We start from the raw sequence: 21,723 nt of genomic DNA, 5'->3' as shown, positions 1-21,723 counted from the left end.
CTCCATCATCTAGCAAAGGACTGCACACAGATAACAGTTTAATAAGTATGTGTAGCATGAACTACCATTTTGGAGGGGGAGTGGGGCTCAAACCCGAAAAATACAAAGAAAGAATAGCTGAAAGCAAGAGAAGTAATTGAGTTTTTCCAGTTTCATCTAACATTCTTAGACAAGTCTCATCTGAAGAAGGCAGACCTGGTTTCTGACACAGAAAGACAACCTCGAGAGGCCTGAGGTTTAAAGGGCTGTGCCGGACCTAAGCGAGTTTCGTGCTGGCGAGCGGGCTGCAGGCGGTGCTGATGACCTTAGCATGCATCTTGGCCATGAGAGTCCCTTGGCCCTGGGTGTTAAGCAGCCCTAATCTCCCACCTAATGTGTTTTGGCAGAAATAATAATGAAGAAATCCCACAAAAACAGAGAATATAACGTAGCCCACACAGAGTATTTTACACAATGCCCTGAAAATCATAGTCAGAACCCAGACAACCTTCTCCACTCCAGCCCCCTGTGTTCAAATCCCACCAGCCCTTCAGGCACAGCTCATGTGCTACTATCTCTGAAACCACACTTTAATTCCTCCTGTCACAATTCAGTTCTCATTTCTCCCTTTTCTGCATTCCCAGGGTGTTTCATTGACTCTTCCTTCTGCATCAATGTTTAAGATCATTAGCTAGTTAACGATGAAGATCTATATCTAATTAATCCTTGATTTATCCCCAGAGAGCTTAGCCCGTTGTCTAACACTCAATTACTAGCCATATGAAGTCACTCTCTGCCATCCATATATCAGCAAGTCAAGGATCTGTTATCCCAACTTTCATCAGATCTATTAGCATCATATCCCAAGAGACAAATATCTATTTAAATAATGAACTTTAAGAATGAACACAACTTTATAATGCGCTCCACAGTGATTCTCTTTAATAAGGAACATCAGTATGCACAACATAAAAAGCCATGACTTTTTGAGATTCCATGCAACTAACAGTGATACTTCTGTATAAAGAGAGGGTCAAAGAAAAACTAATTGAAATGTCAAGATCTCAGCAAAAGCAAGGAAGCTCCATTTTAACAACTGAGAGGGGCATTTCTGCTCTAATTGGCAGCAGAGTGAGGTTTCCTCACTGGGTTTCTAGTTATTCCCAATAATTGACAGTTTATGGGAGAAACCAATAATAGAGCACTTCAGCTGCTGGTTCCGTTCTAAGTAGTTCCGTGGATTTTCTGACTGTGTGAGAGGGAGGGGGATGTGTATTGAAGGCATTGACACTGGATGGGCATCCAGTTAACAACAAGCACCTGCCTTTGAATGATGAACTTATTTTTAGGTTTGTTATCATGCTTACTGATCCCGACAATTTCTCCGAGGCAAGAATTTTTTAGATGTCAATAACTAAGTGATGGGAAAATTATACAAGTTGTCTAGGACCAACTAGCAGTCCTGGGGTCCCTCACAGCTATGTGTACACAGACAGCCAGAATAGCCTCCCCTTCTGGAGGGGTGAAGGGCTAATCTACTGCCGGTGGACATCAACTGCACACCGATACACACTCACACACGCACACACATGTGCACATGCCAAACAGGAGTACTAGAACAGGCCCAGAATTCAGTATTCAATATTTCAGTAGTTAAAAAAAAGCACATTGCTTCTAAAAAAAAATGAATACACTATATTTTTTATTGAAGAATACAAGAAAATCCTTGCATCATCCTTAGTCATGGTGTGTATGTGAAGTGTATGTTGGTGCCATGACATGTTCTACAGCTCAGAACAAGGAGATCTTAGGTCATTTGGAATTTTTATATTTGCAAACAAAGGGGTTGCTGGATTTTTTTCAGTTCACTCCTAGGAATTCATCTCCAAGACTGACATCGAGGATGACTTCTCTGGCTTATCCCCAAAGACTTCAGATGACATAAGCAGCCAGTTCTACTTTAGGTTCAGCCCTTCAGAGCCTCCTGGGCCTGGGAGTTCCTGGGGCCTTTGCCCTTTACATACTTCATGTCATCACCCTCACAAAACTTACTCCTCTATAAATGTGAACAATCGTGTTGACAGCTGTATCCTCCTTATTTTTCTCAAAATATCACACTGCACTGGCTGAGGGGGCTCAGCCACAGTGGCCAGGTGAGTGAAAGATGGAATGGACAAATAGAGGTTCTTATATGGAACAATCAGGGCTTATCACAAGGATTTAAGATGGGTTATGGTTCATCGAAATTTAAATGGATTCAAAGGCTGATTTAAAACTATTTCCTTGGGCTCAATTCTGTTTCTGTTACATTTTCCTTTCCATAGATAGTTCCCTCTGGCACCTGCAATGAATCTGGGTTTGAGAGCCTATTTAAGTCAAGCTGGCCATCTAGATATCAGAGAAGCAGGAATGTTAAAGAACTTGTAGCTTGAGTCTAAGAGGGCCACCATCTATATACACAACTCCAGGGGGCGCTGTGCACATCAAGACTGTGGTGTTGTCCGGGGCATGGAGCCGTACAAAAGCCTGACATGATTGGAAAGACAGAAAAGTTCAGTGTCTGAGGGCAGCACGGACTAAGCCAATTTGGGGCTAACCCAATGTGTGCGTCTGACCTCAGAGTCTACAGCTATTTCTTTCTAGAGCAGGACTGACTGAGGACATGCCCAGGTCTGCCTGAGGACAAGCAGATGGTCCTCTACCATCTGAGAAATGTGACCTGAACATCAGCCAACTGGATATCTGGGGCCACCACATCCTTTAAGATTTAAACATAACTTCCCCTGATGGGAAACCAGCACTCCCCAAGCTCTGTGGTTTCTCCAGGCACCACTAACTCCTACTTCTTGCCTCTCCTCTGATAACTCCCCTTCTTCATTTGCTGGACACCACCTAACAAACTCGATTTCCACACTCCCCCAAAGGCACCGCTGGCACAAGGCCATCTGCATAGGGACTTTTGCTGAAGGATTAAACGTATGTGGTTGCAGCACAGTGCAGCCAATGAATACCTCCTGACAGAATATTAAGCAGCCTCTTCTGTAGCATCACTGTCATTCTGTCTGCTGAGGGTCCCAGCCATCACCTCAGGTGGGTACTGGTAGCTCAGTTCCACTCTTTCCTGCTCATCTTCTGCCGACTGCCCACCAACCCCTGATTCCTACTGCTTTGCTCAGACAAAGCAAATCAGCTTATCCATCTGTCATCCAATAATCATAGAGTATTTCTACATTGGCGGTTTCCCCTCCCTGCTACATCCTTGAAGAGCAGTGTGAGGGCAACTTGCCAAGAGCCCTTGTACTTCATTAGATGTGAGGGTCACCCCGGGTGCTGCCGGTTTTCTTAGTGGAATTGCTGGGCACTGTGATTTTAATCCACCAACTTTTGGCCAAAGACACATCAAAGATTCCCTTCTCATCCGAAGATTGCAAAACCCTCCGGTCTCTAGAATGTATAAACAGAGCCATGGTAACTGCAGGGAAATTCCAACTCCCTCATTGGTCAAAGCTTGGGCCTTTGTGTTGTCTTCTGCTGTTGTTTGACTTTGGCAGGCAAGCTCGGGTCAGGGGATTAAACGGCAGGCTTAGTGGATCAGGAGCACGTGGAGCTGATTTAAGTGTTGGCATTTCCTGTTGTGGAAACACGGGTCCCTGCACATGCGCAGGAGGCTGGCCCCGCCTCCTCACTCAGGCACAGCCCAGAAATAGAGGGACAGCAAGTCCTCTAGGCAAGGCAGGAAGAGATGAGAGTGAGGGCAGCTGGGTGTGCAAGTGTGGGGGAAAGATCCTGGGACAAGGCATCAGGAAACCTGACTGGAACTTGAGTTCCATTGATGTCTTCATATCTCTGAATCCGACTGTCCTCTTCTGGGCGATGGAAAGGCTCAATTAGGTGCTCTCTCCTGGTTGTCCCCTTGTCATTTAAAAACTCAGGAGACTCATCAAGCCATTTCCGTTTCCTATTGAGTAAAGCAGCTTTATTATTGGAGTTTCTTGTGTTCTTGGTGCTGCTATGTTCAGTTTTGGATGATAACATTTTAGGTTCTCCTTTGGAAAATGGCACTAGGCCAGGGAAGCCCTATTTCATAGATGAGACACAGACACATGCATATCCGCCTCCAGCTGTAAAGTTTAACCATATATGTAAGATGGCTAAGGTTCCTGGTTTGACATCACAAGCCTTCTGAAACTATATCATGGGGGGAAATACTGTGAATTACTTTGTTATTGGAGGTTTCTGTTTTTATTTTATCATCTCACCCAGACAGTCTCCTTTTGTCCATGTTGCCACCATGGACACATACCTACAGCGTGTGCTCTGCTTCCTTCATGTCCACACTCTCTCTGCAGGAGGAAGATGATGATGGTCTGCCTAAGAAAAAGTGGCCTACGGTGGATGCCTCTTATTACGGTGGGCGAGGTGTTGGAGGCATTAAAAGGATGGAGGTAAGAGAACAGCTTAATGTACAGTAGTCCCTTCCCCCCTTATCTGTGGTTTCGCTTTCCACAATTTCAGTTACCTGCAGTCAACCATGGTCCAAAAATTCCAGAAATAAACAGTTCTTAAATTTTAAGTTACACGCCATTCTGAGTAGCATGATGAAATCTCGAACCATCCCGCTCCTCCCTCCTAGGACGTGAATCACCCCTTTATCCCATGTATCCACACTGTAGATGCTCCTCGTCCCCGGTTAGTCAGTTAGTAGCCCTCTTAGTTATCAGGCCATCTGGCGAGGCGATGCAGTGCTGGTGTTCAGGTAACCGGTTTTACTTCATAGTGGCCCCAAAGCCCAAGAGCAGTGATGCTGGCAGGTTGCACCTGCCAAAGAGAAGCCATAAAATGTTACCTTTGAGTAAAAAGGTGAAAATTCTAGACTTACCAAGAAAGAAAAAAAAAATCATATGTGGAGGTTGCTAAGATCTAGAATGAGAACAAATCTTCAATCCATGAAATTTGTGAAGAAGGAAAAAGAAATCCATGCTAGTTTCCTGAGAAAGATAACTTTTATAATGGTATATTGTTATATTGTTGTATTTTATTAGTGGTTATCACTGTTAATCTCTTACTGTGCCTAATTTCTAAATTAAACTCTAGCATAGGTACGTGTGTATAGGAAAGTCGGTAGCATATATAGGGTTTGGTCTATTCATAGTTTCAGGCATCCACTTGGAACGCATCCCCCAGGGATAAGGGAGGACTGCTGTGCTCATATCTATGTGCTGACTACTCACTGATGGAAAACCCAAGCAAACTGATGAAAACTCATACTTGGGATCTGGTAGGGATGTAAATTGTGAGGCATTAGATGGAGAAATGGAAGGCACAGCCTTTTAACTGTGCACCCCATATCTTGCCCACCATGAGTTGAAGCAGTTCGCTCACCTGCTCAAACCCCCAGTGGTTTCTTCTCTCCCTGGAATAAAATCCAAGTCCGTGCCTGCGCCTGAAAAGCCTTTGCACCTGCTGCCCCCACGGCCCGGACAGTTCCACCCCTCAATATCCATCCACGTGGTTTGCTCTCTCCGCTCCTTCAGCCTCGCCCTTCCCCTTTCCCACACCTCCCTCTTCCCCGGCCCTCAAAGCCCAAAGGAATTGAGGAGGGGGGAGCACCTGCGCTGCCTATCACGTTTGTGTTTGTGATCCCCATCCTCTGGGGCATCATATTTTATTTTGTCATTTTGGTCTTTTCTATGTTATTGAATTCAGGTCCGTTGGGGAGAAAAGGGCTCCACAGAAGAAGGTGCTAAGTTGGAAAAGGCAAAGAATGCGAGAGTCAAAATGCCAGAGCAAGAGTACGAGTTCCCTGAGCCGCGAAACCTCAACAACAACATGCGGCGGCCCTCCTCGCCCCCGAAGTGGTACTCCCCCATCAAGGTGGGTCTCTTTCTACTTACAAATCCATCCTCACTCCTGCTAACGCACTTTTAGTGACAACCAGACTCTTTGACGTGGTGAAATATCAAACCAAATTCCAGATTATCACAATGGAACGACTTTCTCAACTCGTGGACTTAAACGTGCAGGTGCTTACTTTTTCTCAATTTCTGCATTACCAAGGCTGAGAACTAGGCTTTTCTAAACCATCATAGCAAAGTAGCGAATGAAGGTGGGCTTGGATAGTAACCCCAGAGGACCTTTATAAATTGTATAACATCTCATTTCATTGGTAAGCAATTCCTCTTGCCGTAACATAAGCCCATTCCCCTCCTGCTACACTGGTGGGTTGCGTTGGCCATCAATCTAGGACTCACTCTCTCTGGCTTCGAGCAAAACCCCTTTTTTCTCGACCATCTCTCTTCCCCCCACAGCTTCAAATCTTAAAATCTCTCTGGCTTATTAGGAACTTTAAACTATAGGAGGCAGTTCATGCTTCCTGAAGGCCTCTTTTCTCTCGCTCTGGGGTACAAATGTCTTGGAATATACGTGATTCATTCAATACCCTTGCTCGTCAGGCTTGCCCATTAACATCTGCACTATGCCAATTGTCAAAGAGCGTGAGAAAATCATAGCTGAAAAGACTCTGAGTGAGTACCCATTTCTTCATTTCATAAAACTCCTTCAGAAAACTGAGGTAAGTAAAGTCCTCGCTCAACCCAGGTCCGGAGCCCAAGACCCCCAGCTCAGGTCTATAGCCTCTACTTCTGTGCTCCAAACAGAACTGAACCAACTCCAAGGCCTCAAGTGAAAGATTCAGTAAAAGAGCCTGCTCTCTTCACAAACACACACGCACACAACCACACACACAAACACATAGCCTTACGCCTCTTCCAATGACAGTAAAAATAACATTCATTATTCTCTGAGTTATTTGCTCAGCATATCCCATCTCCTATGAAATCAAAGGAATAAGCATTTTAAACAGCAAGTGACACTTTATTGGTACTTGTCTTTTCCCAGCCGAGCCAGCTTATGCCCACACTAATTGCAAGGTATTTACATTTTGGCTCGCCTGTGTTTAAAGCAGTGAGATTCTTTTTTAAGATAAAACCCCTGGGGCAGTGGGTTGAACTCTAGAAAGATGTGGGTGAAATGTAGCTGCTTGGCTAACAGCTGTTTGCTTGTAGTTGTTTTCTAATGTGGAACGCACAGTGGTGTGCATGCGTGCACAGACAGGAAGGAGCCGCAGAGGAGCTCAGAGATGAAGACGAAAGGGGTTTTTCTCTGATGTCGTTTGCAGCCATCTATACCTTCTGACTAACACAACATATTTGGTGACAGCCAGGTTTTTATTTCTGTATTCTTAGACATTGAGAGAATATGCATTCTGTTTGAAGAATCTAAGTTGTGCTTGACAGCACATTATTCCTTTATCAACTGGGGGTTTAAGACTGAGTTTTATGAAAAAAAAGAAGGACATGGACAACTAGGTTTAGGAATCTAAAAGCATTCCCAACACCCACTTGGAATTAGTAGCAATTCATTGAGTGTTTGTTGTGCATCTACTATGTGCCAGGCACTGCTGGATACGGGGCGTACAGAGATTCTCCAACCTAGCTGAGTATCAGAAGCACCTGGGAAAGCTTTAAAAATACATATTCCCAGGCCCAGCGTCTCAAACCTAATGACTCGGAGTCTCACAAAAGGCTTTCAAAGATATACCGTCCATCACAACTTGCTCACTTATTTTCATCAAGTAAAAATCCCCCCCCCCAAGCTTCCCTTTTCAAATTTCACATCTAAACTCCCCAAGTGATAACCTTTTGTTGCCCCGTTACTGCTCCCTCCGCAGTCCCTGCTCTTGAGCCTCCTACTCTGTCCTTGTGTTAAATCATTGGTTCTCACAGTGGCCCCTGGACCAGCAGCATCAGCATCCCCCAGGAATTGTTAGAAATGCACATTCTCAGGCCCCAACCTAGATTCACTGAATCAACATCATAGGGGATGGGACCTCAGCAACCTGGGTTTTAACAAGCCCAATTAAGAACTTGTCACGGAAGGTCCCAGCCAGCCTTCCAATGGAGGTTCCCTGAGGTGTCTGGCAAAGAGCCCCTGATCACAGCTCGTGGGTTTGTCAGGAGTCTCAGTAAGGAGACCCACACTGGATTTCACAGTCCATTTTCCCACAAACACAACTATTGGATTCATACCAAGTGGCTGGGAATCTGAGTCTCAAAGAACCACCCAAACGGCCAGGCGGGAAAGACCTGTGATGCCGGTGGACTGGCTAAGTGCCTCTCCGGACTCCCTCGTTAGGACCTGAGAAAGGGTGACTGCCCTCTTGCTGGCGGAGCAGCTCATGCCCGCGCTTCTCAGTGCACATCGCTAGGTGGGAGAGATGCAGTTGCCCTTGTGTGACTGAGCATGTTTATGAGTCTTCTCTCCTCCAGAGCTGACCCCTGGAAGGCACCAATTATGCTTACCTGACCTTAGACCTGGCAGTGAACAGCACTGTACCTGGCACAGAGTAGGGTCTCCACCTTCTGGTGTTACAGAGCTGGGGCACAGGATGTAATTATGGAACCATTCCCAGAGCTTCGTGCCGGTTAGAGTCTCCTGGAGTACACGGATCGCTTTGGTACCCTCCGTTCCAAGAAAGTGACACTGTTCTCGCTATCTCTTCAAAGGAAGGAGAGAAAAAGAGAGGTCATCTTATGCATATCTGGGCTGAATGGGGTGAGGAATGGGCCGGGACAAGGAAGTTTGAAAATAGAAGCACAGAAAGGAATTCAAAAGTCAAAATGTATACTGTTTGTCCAGAAGACGGGCAGACTTCCTACCAGAAAGTCAGTGTTTATCCTATTGAACATGCTGCATGCTCCAGGATGAGCCCCACTCCAGCCACAGGGCCTGTGGGCATCGCCAGGCCTTGGACAAAGCATTTAGCCTCATGAAGTACCGTAAACTCTGCTTCCCTTTCCTGGACCATCTCACTGGATTTGTCACACTCCTGGCAGGAAGCAGAAGGCACACAAAAGGGTTAAATGAGCACAGGTGTGGGCAGGGCTAAGGGAGGGACCCAAGCTGTTACACCCCTCCCCTGGGCCTGCCCTGCAGGCAAGGAGGAGAGATGGGGTCAGTGGAGCCAGTTTTCTAGAGCTGAAGCCACCCAATGGGAACTGTGGCCATAGAGAGGGGTCAGCAATCTAAGCCTGGCCTGCCACCTGCTTGTATAGGGCCCACAGGCTAAGAATGGTTTCTACATTTTTAAATGGCTATATAAGTACCTACATAATATCCTTGCGTTTGCCTGTTGACCCACGAAGCCTAAAATATTTACTCTATGGCCCTTCTCAAAAAGTAAATAAATACCATATGATTTCACTCATATATGGAATTTAATGAACAAACTGAACTACCAAGGAAAATAGAGACAGACTCATAGATAGAGAGCAGGCAGATAGCTCTGATTGGGCGGGGGCAGGGGGGGTGGTAATTGGGAGAGGTGGGGGCATTGAACAAAACAGAAAAAGAGAGAACTCATGGCCATGGACAACAGTGTGGTGATTGCAGGGGAGGGGCGGGGGCAGCTGGAGAGGGCATAGAGGGGATAAATGGAAAACAAGAAAAATATGTTTGCAGAGCCCTGCCTTATAAGAATGCAGCCACTGTTGGAGCCAGGGGGTCAGGGAAGGAGTAGAAGGGATAAATACCCCAGCCTCTCCCTAATCTTGCCCTCTCATCTCTTTCTGTTGCCTCTTATTGGCCAAACCCAAGGGAAACCAGATGATGCCATCTGAAGGGGTCAGGTTTCCAAGGCACAGAGCCAGGAAGGCAGAGAAACACAGGGATGGAGGGGGGCAGGCAGCTCATGGAGACAAACCAGTCTCCTCCGCCCCTACTATACACAGGGAGAATACCCCCACCCAGTGCAAAACTTTCAGGGGGTCCTGGGGAGTCTTTTAGCGCCCCAGTGAAAGTGATCGAAATCATATACATCTTTTAATGTATTGCATCTGACTCACTTTTTTCATGCATTTCATAAAATAGATCTGAGAAGCAGGTGAGCACACTTGCTAAGCAAACCCAGTGGGAATTCACCAAGCGAAGGAGTCCACAGTGGGCTTCTCTCCACCATCCCTCGTCTAATTTAAGGCACTGACCACACTGACCACACTTCACCCTTTCCTCATTCCAGGCCCATGACTATTTGGCCTGAGTTTTCCTTTGCTTGGTTTCCACCCCCTGGATTTACAGCACCCCATGTTTCTCATTAAATTGGGACTGACCATTTCAGACAAGTTAAGTCATGCCCAGATATATGGCCACCAGATAGATTAAAACCAGGACTGTGTTCAGGTTCGCTGGAAGGCTTGCAGCCTTCAGAGAAACCATTCTTCTTGTTTTCCAGTAGCTCCTCCACATGACTGGAAATGACAGAAATGACAGCCGCAGGACAAAAGCCAGACCCTGGCGGGCCAGGCAGCCTGGCTGATCCCTTTAAGAGCCAGAGTGGCCTGTGCTGCTTGCAGGGCCTGGGAGGGGGCAACCTTCTGTTCATTTTCTGTTAGGCCCACCTGTTGTCCTTGGTTTTGAGCCCCTTGACCTTGTAATCAAGCAGCTTTCAGTCATGAAACTATCCGGAATGAAGCTGTATGTAGCTCAGTAAAACACCCTGGAGCTTTAAATGGTGTCAGATGTGCGGTTGACATTGAACAGACTTTTATTGTCCCTCTTCAGCTACTTTTCAGAAAGGTTCCCAACATTTTTTTTTAACAAAGACCCACAGAAGAAGGAGCAAAGTGCAGTTACTGTGTGTGTATGTTTGCATGTGTGGATGTGAGTGTGTATATGGGGGGGGGAGGAAAGGGGTGTAGGAAAAGTTTCCAACTTTATGCATTAATTTATTTCAAGGGAAGCATGGGGCACGATATTTACCATATATTTTAAGGTGCAAAAATTCCAGTGTTAGTCTATAATGGCCCTATAAGTAGAACCACTCTCAAAATTCTCAGCCTCTGACTAACTTCCGCTGAGGCAGACGAGCCAGCAAAGAAGACACAGCTGCTGCTCGCCAAAATAGATAAATAAATAAAAAAGGAAAGAAAAACCCAGCCACACATGCCATGCACCACGTGCTTTGAGTGCCAGTGGCATAAGCCTCCCTGGTGCAATCTTATCATTTAGGAAGAAACAAAGCTCGCGTTGACATAGGACCTCTGGTTTGTCTGACTTCGTGGATCGGAAGTTTTTGCCGAGGCTGAGATGCGTTGGGAGCCTGGAATGGTAAATTTCTCATTTTATAATCAACGTGTCTCAAATGAAAGAAAGCTATTTTTAACCGTCAGCTAATACAGTCTGGTGGGGGCGGGGGGGGGGGGGCCCAGAGGGTTGGGCGAATCTCTTAGCTCACTGAAGCAGCTGGACATTTCTCCTGGGGAGTGAGGACCAGCATCTTGCAAGTGTCCTGTGGAGAAGCCTGCGCGTGGTGGACGCTCAAAGCTAGAATAAGTGGTGGAGCCAACCCGAAGGGTCCTCCCAGGCTTGGCATGAGGCCCGGGGACTGGTTGAAAAAATCCCCTGAGGCTCTTCTGGCCCCAAGGGGATGCTACTAATAAGCACATTAGCTACCGTCTTGGATGACAGGCTTCTGCCTACATTCAGAAATCAAGGCTCCACGAGCTTTGCTAGGCATTTCTCTTTGACTTTACAGAGTTATTCTTTACTCTCTTCCTGGTTATAATACTTGTTCTACAGCTTACTTCGGCTCTTGCCTAAAAAGCTACCTGATATAGGCATAGAAAGAGGTATTGAATGTATGGATTAATAAGATGGTTTTCGATGCCAAAGAATGGGGGCTTTCGGGTCATGTGTGGGACAGCCAGACTTTGGCATACTGAGGATATAATTAGAGCCAGCGAATCTCACCTGGGCCAGGAGAGTCCAGCAACAGCAACTCACCTGGCTGAAGCTCTCACCTGGAGGAAGCCTGTACCATAAGTCAGGCCCAGATCCAGGCCCTTCCATGCACTCGCTCCTTTATTTCTCATAGCAACCCTTCAAAAGAAAAACTAATACGACTCCCATTGTACACATGGGAAGACCAAGGCACAGAGAGGCTTGGTAACTTGCCCAAATACATACCTTTAGTAAGAGGTTTATTGTTTTATTTTATTAACTGCAATGCATTCATTTAAACTAGCAATGAAATCTGTTAGTACTCAAGTAGGAGAGAAGACAGGGAGTATAAAAGTTAAAGACTAATCAGGAAACTGTTACAACAGTGAGTGGCAAGATAAGAGCCTGGGCCAAGGCAGCACCCTGGAGACGGTGGGTCAGGAGTGGACAGGAGGAGACGGCTGGAAAGCTGTTACAGAGAGAACATTCACAAGGTGTGGTGGGATTCAGACATGAGGAGGTGCGGGAGGGCAGGAGAGGGGCTCAGCTTGCCCATCTAGATGGATGGTGCCGTGAACCAAGGCAGGGTTTACAAAAGGAGGAGCACGTTTAGAGAAAGAAAGTTCAATTTGTGGCGTTTGGTTTTCAATACCTGTGCTATGTCTAGGTTACAACTGAGATTTGATAAGTCACTGGATACCCAGATCGAGAACTGAAGAGTAGACAAAGCTGAAGATAGGATTTGTGAGGCATCAGCAGAAAGGGGGGAAGTGAGACTGGCTGAGAGTAGTCAGGGTGAGCCTCAGCCTGGGGGTGAGACTAGAAGAGGATCCAGGGGAACACCAGAGTGTAGGCAGAGGGAGGAGCAGTCAGAGGCTGATGGCACAAGAGCCCAGGGCCTGTGCAAAGGGAGAGGCCCAGCATGTCAGATCTCTCAGAAGAATCCAGTAAAAGAGGAACAAAGGTGGCCGAGACATTTGGCCCTCGGGCTGCCATGGGTGGCCTTAGCAAGAGCAGCTTCGGTGGAGTGTTGGGGCCACTGAGCACTGCTAGAGAAGCCCGACACTGTCACGCTGAAAATGAAGTGTGGCTCAAGAGAAAGGGGGAAAAAGGTTGAAAAAGCACAGAAGAGAGGATGGGGAGGTACATGCTAATAAAGTTCAAATTATTGGATCCTTACACTCTGCATTACATTCTTTTCTGTCTTTCTACAGAGGCTCCCAAATGGTCATCGTAATGGCGTTACCATGATCATAGATAACATTTAATGAATACTTTCTATGAGACGAGTGCCTGTCTAATTGTAAGCCTCATACCACGTCTATGGGACAGACAGTATTATTATCGTCATTTTAAAGATGAGACCAGTAAGCATTAGGGAGATGAACCAACTTGTCCGAGGCCACAGAGCCAGTGAGGGATAGTCCCAGAATACAAACTCAGGCAGTCTGAATTCCGTCATTTTGTGCTTAAATATTACACTATGATCTGTTGACACAAAGAAAAACGTAATTTACGACCCGTTTCCTGGGTTTATACATCTAGGTGGCTTCTGCAATTTTGCTCTTCATGTAGCTTTTAATGTCTGCTGGGTTAATTAATATGCTTCAACAGCCCAATTTTCTTTCAGCCTTACCTCATCGCCCCTCATTTGTCAAGAAGTTGAGTGACTAGCGCCCAGAGTGCTGTGGGTGGGCTGATTTACAAAACCAAATACTGTTAGTCACCAAAAAAAGGGGGGGAAAGAAAAAGAAAAAGAGGCTTTCTTCCAGGAAACCCACCTGGTTATAGGCTGAAATATAAATGCTTATCCCAAAGAACCCTAAAGGAAAACATGCAACTGCTGATTGAGACGGGCTGAATGCAGAAAACCATGCTGAACACAGCATTCTAAAGTCATTTCAAAATATTTTCAGAGGCTTTCGTAAATACTTTGCCAAAAGAGATGAGAAACACTGCACTTAGCGAGGCAAAGTTAACCCACAAGAACTTGAGCCACAGTTGATAAAGGTTCAAGAGCATATTTTTGGTATCTGAATATAACCCACCAGAAAATCATTTCAGAACAGGAAGTCTTCAATGTGGTATTCTTCAGTTAACATTGCCACTCTGAGAGCTTTGTGTCACAGAACTTGAACTCTCTAGACACCCCCAGCCTTCCCAGCACCATCCCTCAGAGACTCTTCCAGACCCCTGTTCTCCAGCATGTCTGACTGAGACCCAGGTGGGAAATACATGTTGGCTCAGTATTTGCCTATGTGTGTCCATTTGTGCACACATGTACACTCATACCCACACCCGCCCACATTTAACTGAAACATTTTTCACAAAATAATACTTATCCTCACCATGTGCAATTAACTCTAATCTTTTCTTTTCTATCCTATTTTATTTCTTAAAAAATTCTGTTCCTAACATACAAAATTGTTTCATAAGCACTTAAAGACTTGCAACCTACAGTTTAGAAACTCTATTCTAAAGGATCTAAACTCAGGTGCTCCAGCCAGAATTGTCCGAGGAAAAATCTGCCATCGGTATAGTAGAAAGTATATGGGCTTTAGAATTAGACAGACATGGGGTCCAACCGCACCTTTCCAGTGAACAAGCTGTGCCTTTGGGCAGGTTAATTGATCTCTCTGGTCGTCTATTTTCTCTCCATAAACCTTTGGGGCTGCTGGGAGAATGAAATGAGAGGACACATGTAAAACACTGAGCCCAGCACCTAGTAGCACTGAATACATTCATTCACCCAGCAAATATTTATTGAGCATTAGATGCTGTCCTCAGGGCTAGGCACACAGCAGTTCCCAAAACCAGTGACACCTCTGCTTTCACCTCTGCTGGCATTCCAGCTGGCAAACACAGATGATAAGCAAATAAACATAGAATGTGTCAGGGAGTGATAAGGGCTGTATGTGTTTCCCATTGCTGCTGTAACAAATCACCATAAATTTAGTGACTTAACACAACACAAATTTATTATCTTACAGTTCTGGAGGTCAGGAACCTAAAATGGGTCTCATTGAGCTAAAATCAAGGTGAGGCCAGGGCTGCATTTTGTTTTGGGGTTTTTTTTGGAAGCTTTAGAAGAAAAATTCACCTCTTTGTCTTTTCCAGATTCTAGAGGCAGATCCACTCACTGGCTTATAGCCCCTTCCCAATTAACCTGCCCAAAGGCACACGGCTTGTTCACTGGAGAGCTGGGATTGGACCCCAGGTCTGTCTAATTCTTAGCCAGCAGCAGTGGGTTGAGTCTTGTCACTTGGATCACTTTGTGCCTCAGCAGGCACATCTCCTTCTCTGACTCTGACACTCCTTCTCTTTTAAGGACCCATGTGGTCAGACGGAGGCCACTCGGCTAACTCAGAATAATCTCCCCAGCTCAAGTTCCTTAATTTAATCACATTTACAAAGTTATTGTTGTCATGGAAGGCAACATGTTCACAGGTTTTAGAGAATAGGATGCCATCAGTAAAGGTGGAAGGAGAGGATTTTTCCGCCTACCATGAGGGCAATGACAAAAAAATGAGGCAAAGTAAAGGGGACTGCTGCCTGTTGATGGAGTCACCAACCAGGGGTAATACTAAGAACAAAGCTAAATAAATGTCTTTTTGTTTGTTTTGTATTTGCAATGGCAGAAACCAGCCTCCATAAAGCGTGTCTTGGGCACTAGAATGGCCAGAGGCCTGAGACTGCCTTCATCATATACTGGGGAGACACTCTTCTCAGATTCAACCAGTTACCCACAACTACAAAGAGGTTGTGATTTCAGGCCATCTGTGATTTTTGGTAAAATATCCCTTGAGCCATGGATTCCTGAACAAGTCATTCCTGCCTAGTGAGCCTAGGGGACAGCCAGGTATCTGCACCCTAAGGGCCATTCATTGGTCTTGCCCTTAAACACTTCTGTTTAGTAATTTTCATGTATCTATCATCACTGTTTCATTTGTGAACTCTGGGTACTAAGGGAGGGAAAAAAAACTCTAATGGAAGCTGAAAAGATAGACTTGTATTAGTATATGCCCAGGAATGTGAAAGGGCAAAAGCCAACAGCCTGAATGAACTTCTCTGTGTTTGTAACCTTGGGGCTGCACTGAAATCTCAAGTGTATCCTGCATGAGCATCAGGTCCTCTGGTAGGTGTCTCTTCTTCGCTTCTGAATTCAGGGACTAAAGTGTCCCTTACCCTGTCACAACCACGTTGCCGGTGCTGTGTTCTCACATGACCGAAGGAGCATGGAAACTGCACAGGTCTGTGCTGGCCACTGGTCTGCTTTCCTATGTAATCTTGGTGCTTTCTTTTTATTTCAGGGAAAACTCGATGCCTTGTGGGTCCTACTAAGGAAAGGATATGACCGCGTGTCCGTGATGCGTCCACAGCCAGGAGACACGGTAGGACTCAGAAATGGTGTCACACACACAGTCATTTTCTGTCTCCCTCTGTGTTTGTAGAGCTAGAATAACTCCAGGTAAACAAATCCAGCTATTATCTCATGCAATGACAAATCAGATACTAGTTTACAAAATTTTGGGTTTTATAAGACATTGACTTTTGACTTGCTTTTCTGAAAAGGATTTTGTTAGACTAGGTTGGGTTTAGCTTCCTAGGACCCAAACTTAAGTTATAAGTACAGTAAGTGAATAAAGGGGGGCTGGTTCTGATGTTGGGCCATCGCAGGAGCGAGGCCTGCTGTTCCTCACCACCCTGGGCAGTGACGACAAACAGGATGCCAGAGCCACAAGATGGGGCAAGGGAACAGGGACCACAGAAGAGTCCCCCCATCTTCCAGCAGCAGGTTTTGGGCCCAAATGGTCCAAAAGCAAAGAGTACTTTCCGTCCAGGTAAGGATTTGCCCCAGAAGTGTCCAGACCAAACTTAGAGCATCTCCAACTAAGAGGAGTTAGAAAGGGAGGAGCCAGCAGAGACCTGAGAAACTATCTGCCTGTGTCTTCGTTTCGTAAATGAGGGAGCTGAGGAGCTGAATCACTTGCCCTGTTCAGATCATAGCAACACTGGAAACAACCTCAATTCTGTTGAAATCACATCATTGCCATGTCTCCTTGTAAAAGATGGTCTCTCCTCCATAAGTTTAACAGAGCAAAAGCTTGGGACAAAATTCTCCCTCAACTATCAGCAGTCTGCATCTTCTATTTCTTCTCAAGAAATTAGGTACATTCACCCAAAAGCACAATGAAATGTCTGACTCAGCGCTCCCTTCAAGTCAGGTGGAGCTGGGCTTGAATCTCCCTTCCTTCCTGACTGGAAGTTAACTCCAGGCAAGTCACTTAACCTCTCCGAACTTCATCTTTATAAAGTAGATGATAACTACTTCATAGTGTGATTGATTGGAGAAGGCAATGTTTGTGAAGCATTTGACCAACACTGAACACATAGTCATTTATTATGATTATTTACTTTATGCTTTTCTACTATCCGTGGAGGGTTGGTGCAAAAATTCAAACCAAATTGCAACCAATGTGTATCAAATATGCCCATATATTTGCCCTGCCCACCCTTCAGCATGACACAACTAATAAAACGTGAGAGTAGAACCTGTTAGGCAGGTTCCTCTCCTTCTCACCTGGTGACAATGGATGGTGTGTGGCTGAGGGGATATGGTCTAGCAGTGGTTCTCAACCTTCCTAATGCCGCAACCCTTTAATACAGTTCCTCATGTTGTGGTGACTTCCAACCATAAAATTATTTTCGCTGCTATTTCATAACTGTAATTTTGCTACTGTTATGAATGGTAATGTAAATATCTGATATGTGGGATGTATTTTCAGGGATCTCGACCCACAGGTTGAGAACCGCTAAAGAGTCATCGTTTGTGCAAGCTACTGCCCACTTAGCTGTTCTTGCTCTAGGTTGTGGCCAGGACGGCAGGCAAGTATGGCATGAAAGAAACCAAGTCGTAGAAATACTTGGCCACCTTGGCCCTTGTGGCATATGAAATATGTATTTTGTCTATGAAGGGCTTCAAAAACACACTGCTAGAGCAAACTTTGCAGTATGAGCCTAGGCCGTAAACTTGACACTCAGGGTCGTATTTGACTTATAAGCTATACATCCGGTTTCTGTGGAAAATTAAAAACATTTTAGCATACATGAGACTCATCTAACAGATTAAGAAAAAAACAGTAAGCAACCTACACTCAGGGTCAGAAGTGCTATCTTTTGTGACAGAATATGCTGGTACAAGCCCATTTCAGAGCAACTGAAAAACATCTCCACTGACCATTCTGGCCAAAACAAATTCATAAACTGGTGCTGGAAGCTGGTCCATCCTTGCTGCTTGACACAGTCGCTGCAGGGAAGAAACATCTGCACATGTTTCATCCCATATGTTTCAAGGGACCTGGTGTATATGGCATACTGTTCTTACTATGCTTGCTCCCCTTCTTAGCGCTATGTGTTTTAACCAAAGTCACCTCTCTGAGAAAGGTTGTTTCCCCAGGTGGGAATTTTTCCCTGGAGTTAGGGATTAACAGGACTAAGGAAGGGAATAGATCAGTAAAACTCCTTAACTAAGTGCCAGGCGGGTAGTTAATCACTTTAACTATGAACAATCACGCTTAAGCTACATAATCTTTACTTAGGCTAATCTCCTTCAGTTACTTCCTTGTAGCTTAACAGAACAATAGAGTAGTGACCTTGGAATGGAGATAACAAACGCCCTACCTTTGGAATAGAATGGATAGGATAAAAATCAACTGGTATAAATACAGATGTAACAGGAGAATAAACACAAAAATCTGGCAAGAGAACCTGGCTAAACTGCTGATCAACTGAACGCTGTCTTCATGTCATTCCTTCTTCGCCAACTCTGTCCACATCTTTGGGAACCTCTGGACAGAGAGAGAACCTGGCTATTCCTGATTCTATCGTGGCAGGAAGTTCCCTATGCTGCAACATTTCCGATTTCAAGCTGGTAATGTGAGCTATTTAAAGGAGACTTCCTCCAACTTTCTTCATATCTGTTTTGTGTGTGTTTTTAACCGGGATATGACACACTAAAGGACCAGACGGAAATAGAACTGAAAGCATTCTAAAATGGCGAACCGCACGGTGAAGGATGCCCACAGCATTCACGGTACCAACCCGCAGTATCTGGTGGAGAAGATCATTCGGACTCGAATCTATGAGTCCAAGTACTGAAAAGAGGAGTGCTTTGGACTTATGGCTGAATTTGTAGTTGATAAAGCCATGGAGTTAAGGTTTGTCGGTGGCGTCTATGGTGGCAACATAAAGCCAACTCCATTTCTGGGTTTGACCTTGAAGATGCTTCAGATTCAACCAGAGAAGGAGATCATTGTTGAGTTTATAAAAAATGAAGATTTCAAGTATGTACACATGTTGGGAGCACTTTATACGAGGCTGACAGGCACTGCAATTGATTGCTAAAAATACTTGGAGCCTCTGTACAATGATTATAGAAAAATTAAGAGCCAGAACCTAAATGGAGAGTTTGAACTGATGCAAGTAGATGAGTTCATTGATGAACTACTACACAGTGAGAGAGTCTGTGATATCATTCGGCCCCGGCTACAGAAACACTATGTGCTAGAGGAATTGGAGCCTCGGGTTAGCACTCTAGAAGAGGACATGGATGATGTCGAGTCCAGTGAAGAAGAAGAAGAAGAGGATGAGAAGTTGGAGAGAGTACCATCACCTGATCACCGCCGGAGAAGCTACCGAGACTTGGACAAGCCCTGTCGCTCTCCCACACTGCACTACAGGAGAAGTAGGAGCCAGTCTCCCAGAAGGCAGAGTCAGTCTCCAAAAAGGAGGAACCCTTCCCCTCACTGAGAGAGGCATCGGAGCAAGAGTCCAAGACGTTGCTGCAGCAGGTCCCGAGATAGAGGGCACAGATCCCGCTCCAAGTCCCCAGGTCATCACCGTAGTCATAGACACAGGAGCCACTCAAAATCTCCTGAAAGATCTAAGAAAAGCCACAAGAAGAGCCGGAAAGGAAATGAGTAATGGACTCAGTTTAGGTTTAGTCCAAAGAGCTTCCTGCAAATATGAAGTCATCTCTCTATGTGGAAGGACTAAGATCTACTCCCATGGCAGCTATAAGAATATTTTAGGGTGTTTTTGTTTTTTAACCTTACAGTAGAGTAGTGACCTTGGAGTGGAGATAACAAACATCCTAACCTTTGGAATAGAATGGATAGGATTAAAATCAAATGGTATAAATACAGATGTAACAGGAGAATAAATAGAACCTGGCTTGAGAACCTGACTAGAGAACCTGGCTAGGTTGCTGATCAACTGAACGCTGTCTCCGTGTCATTCCTTCTTCGCCGACTCCGTCCACACCTTTGGGAACCCCTGGACCTGCTGGGGTTGGACCCCAACAAACTGGGTCAATCTGAGAAGTGGGAGGGTTTGGAAAAAGGAGGGATGGAAAGATATATTATCATATGTAAGATATAAGAACCAACTGGGCGGGGGGGGGGGGGGGGAGGCTGATGGATTAAATCCAGCAACAATGAATTTCCCCTAATGCATCACACCTAAATTGAATCACGTATTTACTACTTTTGAATGAAAGTTTGTGTTAACATGTGAAGATATTCTGTGTGCTTTTAAGAAACACAATACCACCTTGAATTTTCATTATCCAATCACATGAAACAATAGATTTGAAGTCCAGGTGGTCAAAGAATTAGGACACCATTGACCTAGGTCTGCCACGAAATTATTATGGTTGTCCAGCCTACTTTCAGGTGGGCTTTCTTTACAGCACTCCTGCTAAAATTTTAAGACACACAGGAGAAATAGGTGCAGAGAATTTTGTCCCTATAGTTATGATGATGGCCACAAACATCTTGATGTACATGCAGAGTTACACAAGATAGGTCACAGATTAGTTACGAACAAGAATTCAAAATTGCCCCGTGGCAACTCACAGGCGAATTCCAGGGAAGGGAGGACTGTATTGTAGCTCTGTCTATATGCTTTTTCTGTTTTGTTTTGCTTTACCTTAAGAGACTCTCAACAAACCTACATTACTTACATGGTGATGACTCTTGAGAATTCCTCGGCACTGATTTATGGGACTGACCACATTTTCCATAAACCCAAAATGACTACATCCAGGCATGTGCTCATGAACAAGAGTCACAGGTTCTGAATTTAAAACAAAAACAAACAAAAATCACCTAATTACATTCTCAATTGATTTCTAAATTCTTTCAAATGCACATAGACCTCACAGAAACCTGGCAATTCCTCCTTCTCAGTTCCTGTCTCTCCCACTCCCCCCATTAACTCACTCCAACCCTACAGATGCAGACTCTGTCTGACCAACAAAGCTTTGAGGCTGCTGAAAGGGCTGAGCACCTACAGGACCCACCGCAGAGCAGATGGCTGGGGGAGGCCTGAGCACAGAGCCACACCCTTTCCTGGGATGGGTGCCCACCTCCTCAGAGCTGTCCAAGCCCCAGGTCAGGGAAAACATGAATGGGACCACAGCGGAAGACCTGAATGTTTTCTGTCCACCACCACCACCCATCTTGCTCTTTCTGCCTGGGATGGGCTCACAATCCTGTTTTTCCTTAGAGCCCATCAGGAAGTCCTGGGCCAACATATAAGAGGATGTGCCAGCAGAAACCACTTAACTAGCAAACCAGCAACACATCTGATCCTAAAATTCAAAGAGTGCGCTAAGCATATGGTATCCTTTGCTTAAACCATCCCTCACAACATGCCTCCAGTACTTCGCCACCGCTGTGCTCTTTCTAAAACAGATCTCAACATGCCATTCCAAGGCTTTAGATCTGCAAAGATGAAGGAAAAGCACAGAATCCTTAGCTTGAGTTAGAAAGGCCTCTCTTTCCACTTCATCTGCTACTTACCCCAGGTTCCCTCATCACTCCATATTGGCCCTGGTCTCCTGGAATTGCTCACCATTCCCTAAACATGCTTCTGAGTCTCTGTGCCTTTACATATTCTAATTTGTCT

The 21,723-nt window shown here is 45.3% G+C and overlaps 1 protein-coding gene and 1 pseudogene across 1 annotated transcript in view; both read left to right on the top strand.

Annotated features, from left to right (window-relative positions):
- ANTXR1 (ANTXR cell adhesion molecule 1) overlaps positions 1-21,723 on the top strand; it is a 220,469-nt gene that overhangs the window by 154,856 nt on the left and 43,890 nt on the right. Inside the window, exons 15-17 of the mRNA XM_059659574.1 lie at positions 4,329-4,424; positions 5,686-5,853; positions 16,065-16,145. Coding sequence (XP_059515557.1) covers positions 4,329-4,424; positions 5,686-5,853; positions 16,065-16,145 — 345 coding nt within the window. The remainder of the gene's footprint in view (positions 1-4,328; positions 4,425-5,685; positions 5,854-16,064; positions 16,146-21,723) is intronic.
- On the top strand, positions 18,603-20,203 carry LOC132213260 (pre-mRNA-splicing factor 38A-like; annotated as a pseudogene).

Source organism: Myotis daubentonii, chromosome 12 (assembly GCF_963259705.1).
Source record: "Myotis daubentonii chromosome 12, mMyoDau2.1, whole genome shotgun sequence".
Classification (NCBI taxonomy): domain Eukaryota; kingdom Metazoa; phylum Chordata; class Mammalia; order Chiroptera; family Vespertilionidae; genus Myotis; species Myotis daubentonii.
Note: the sequence above shows the minus strand (reverse complement) of the source record. Positions and strands in the feature narration are given on the sequence as shown.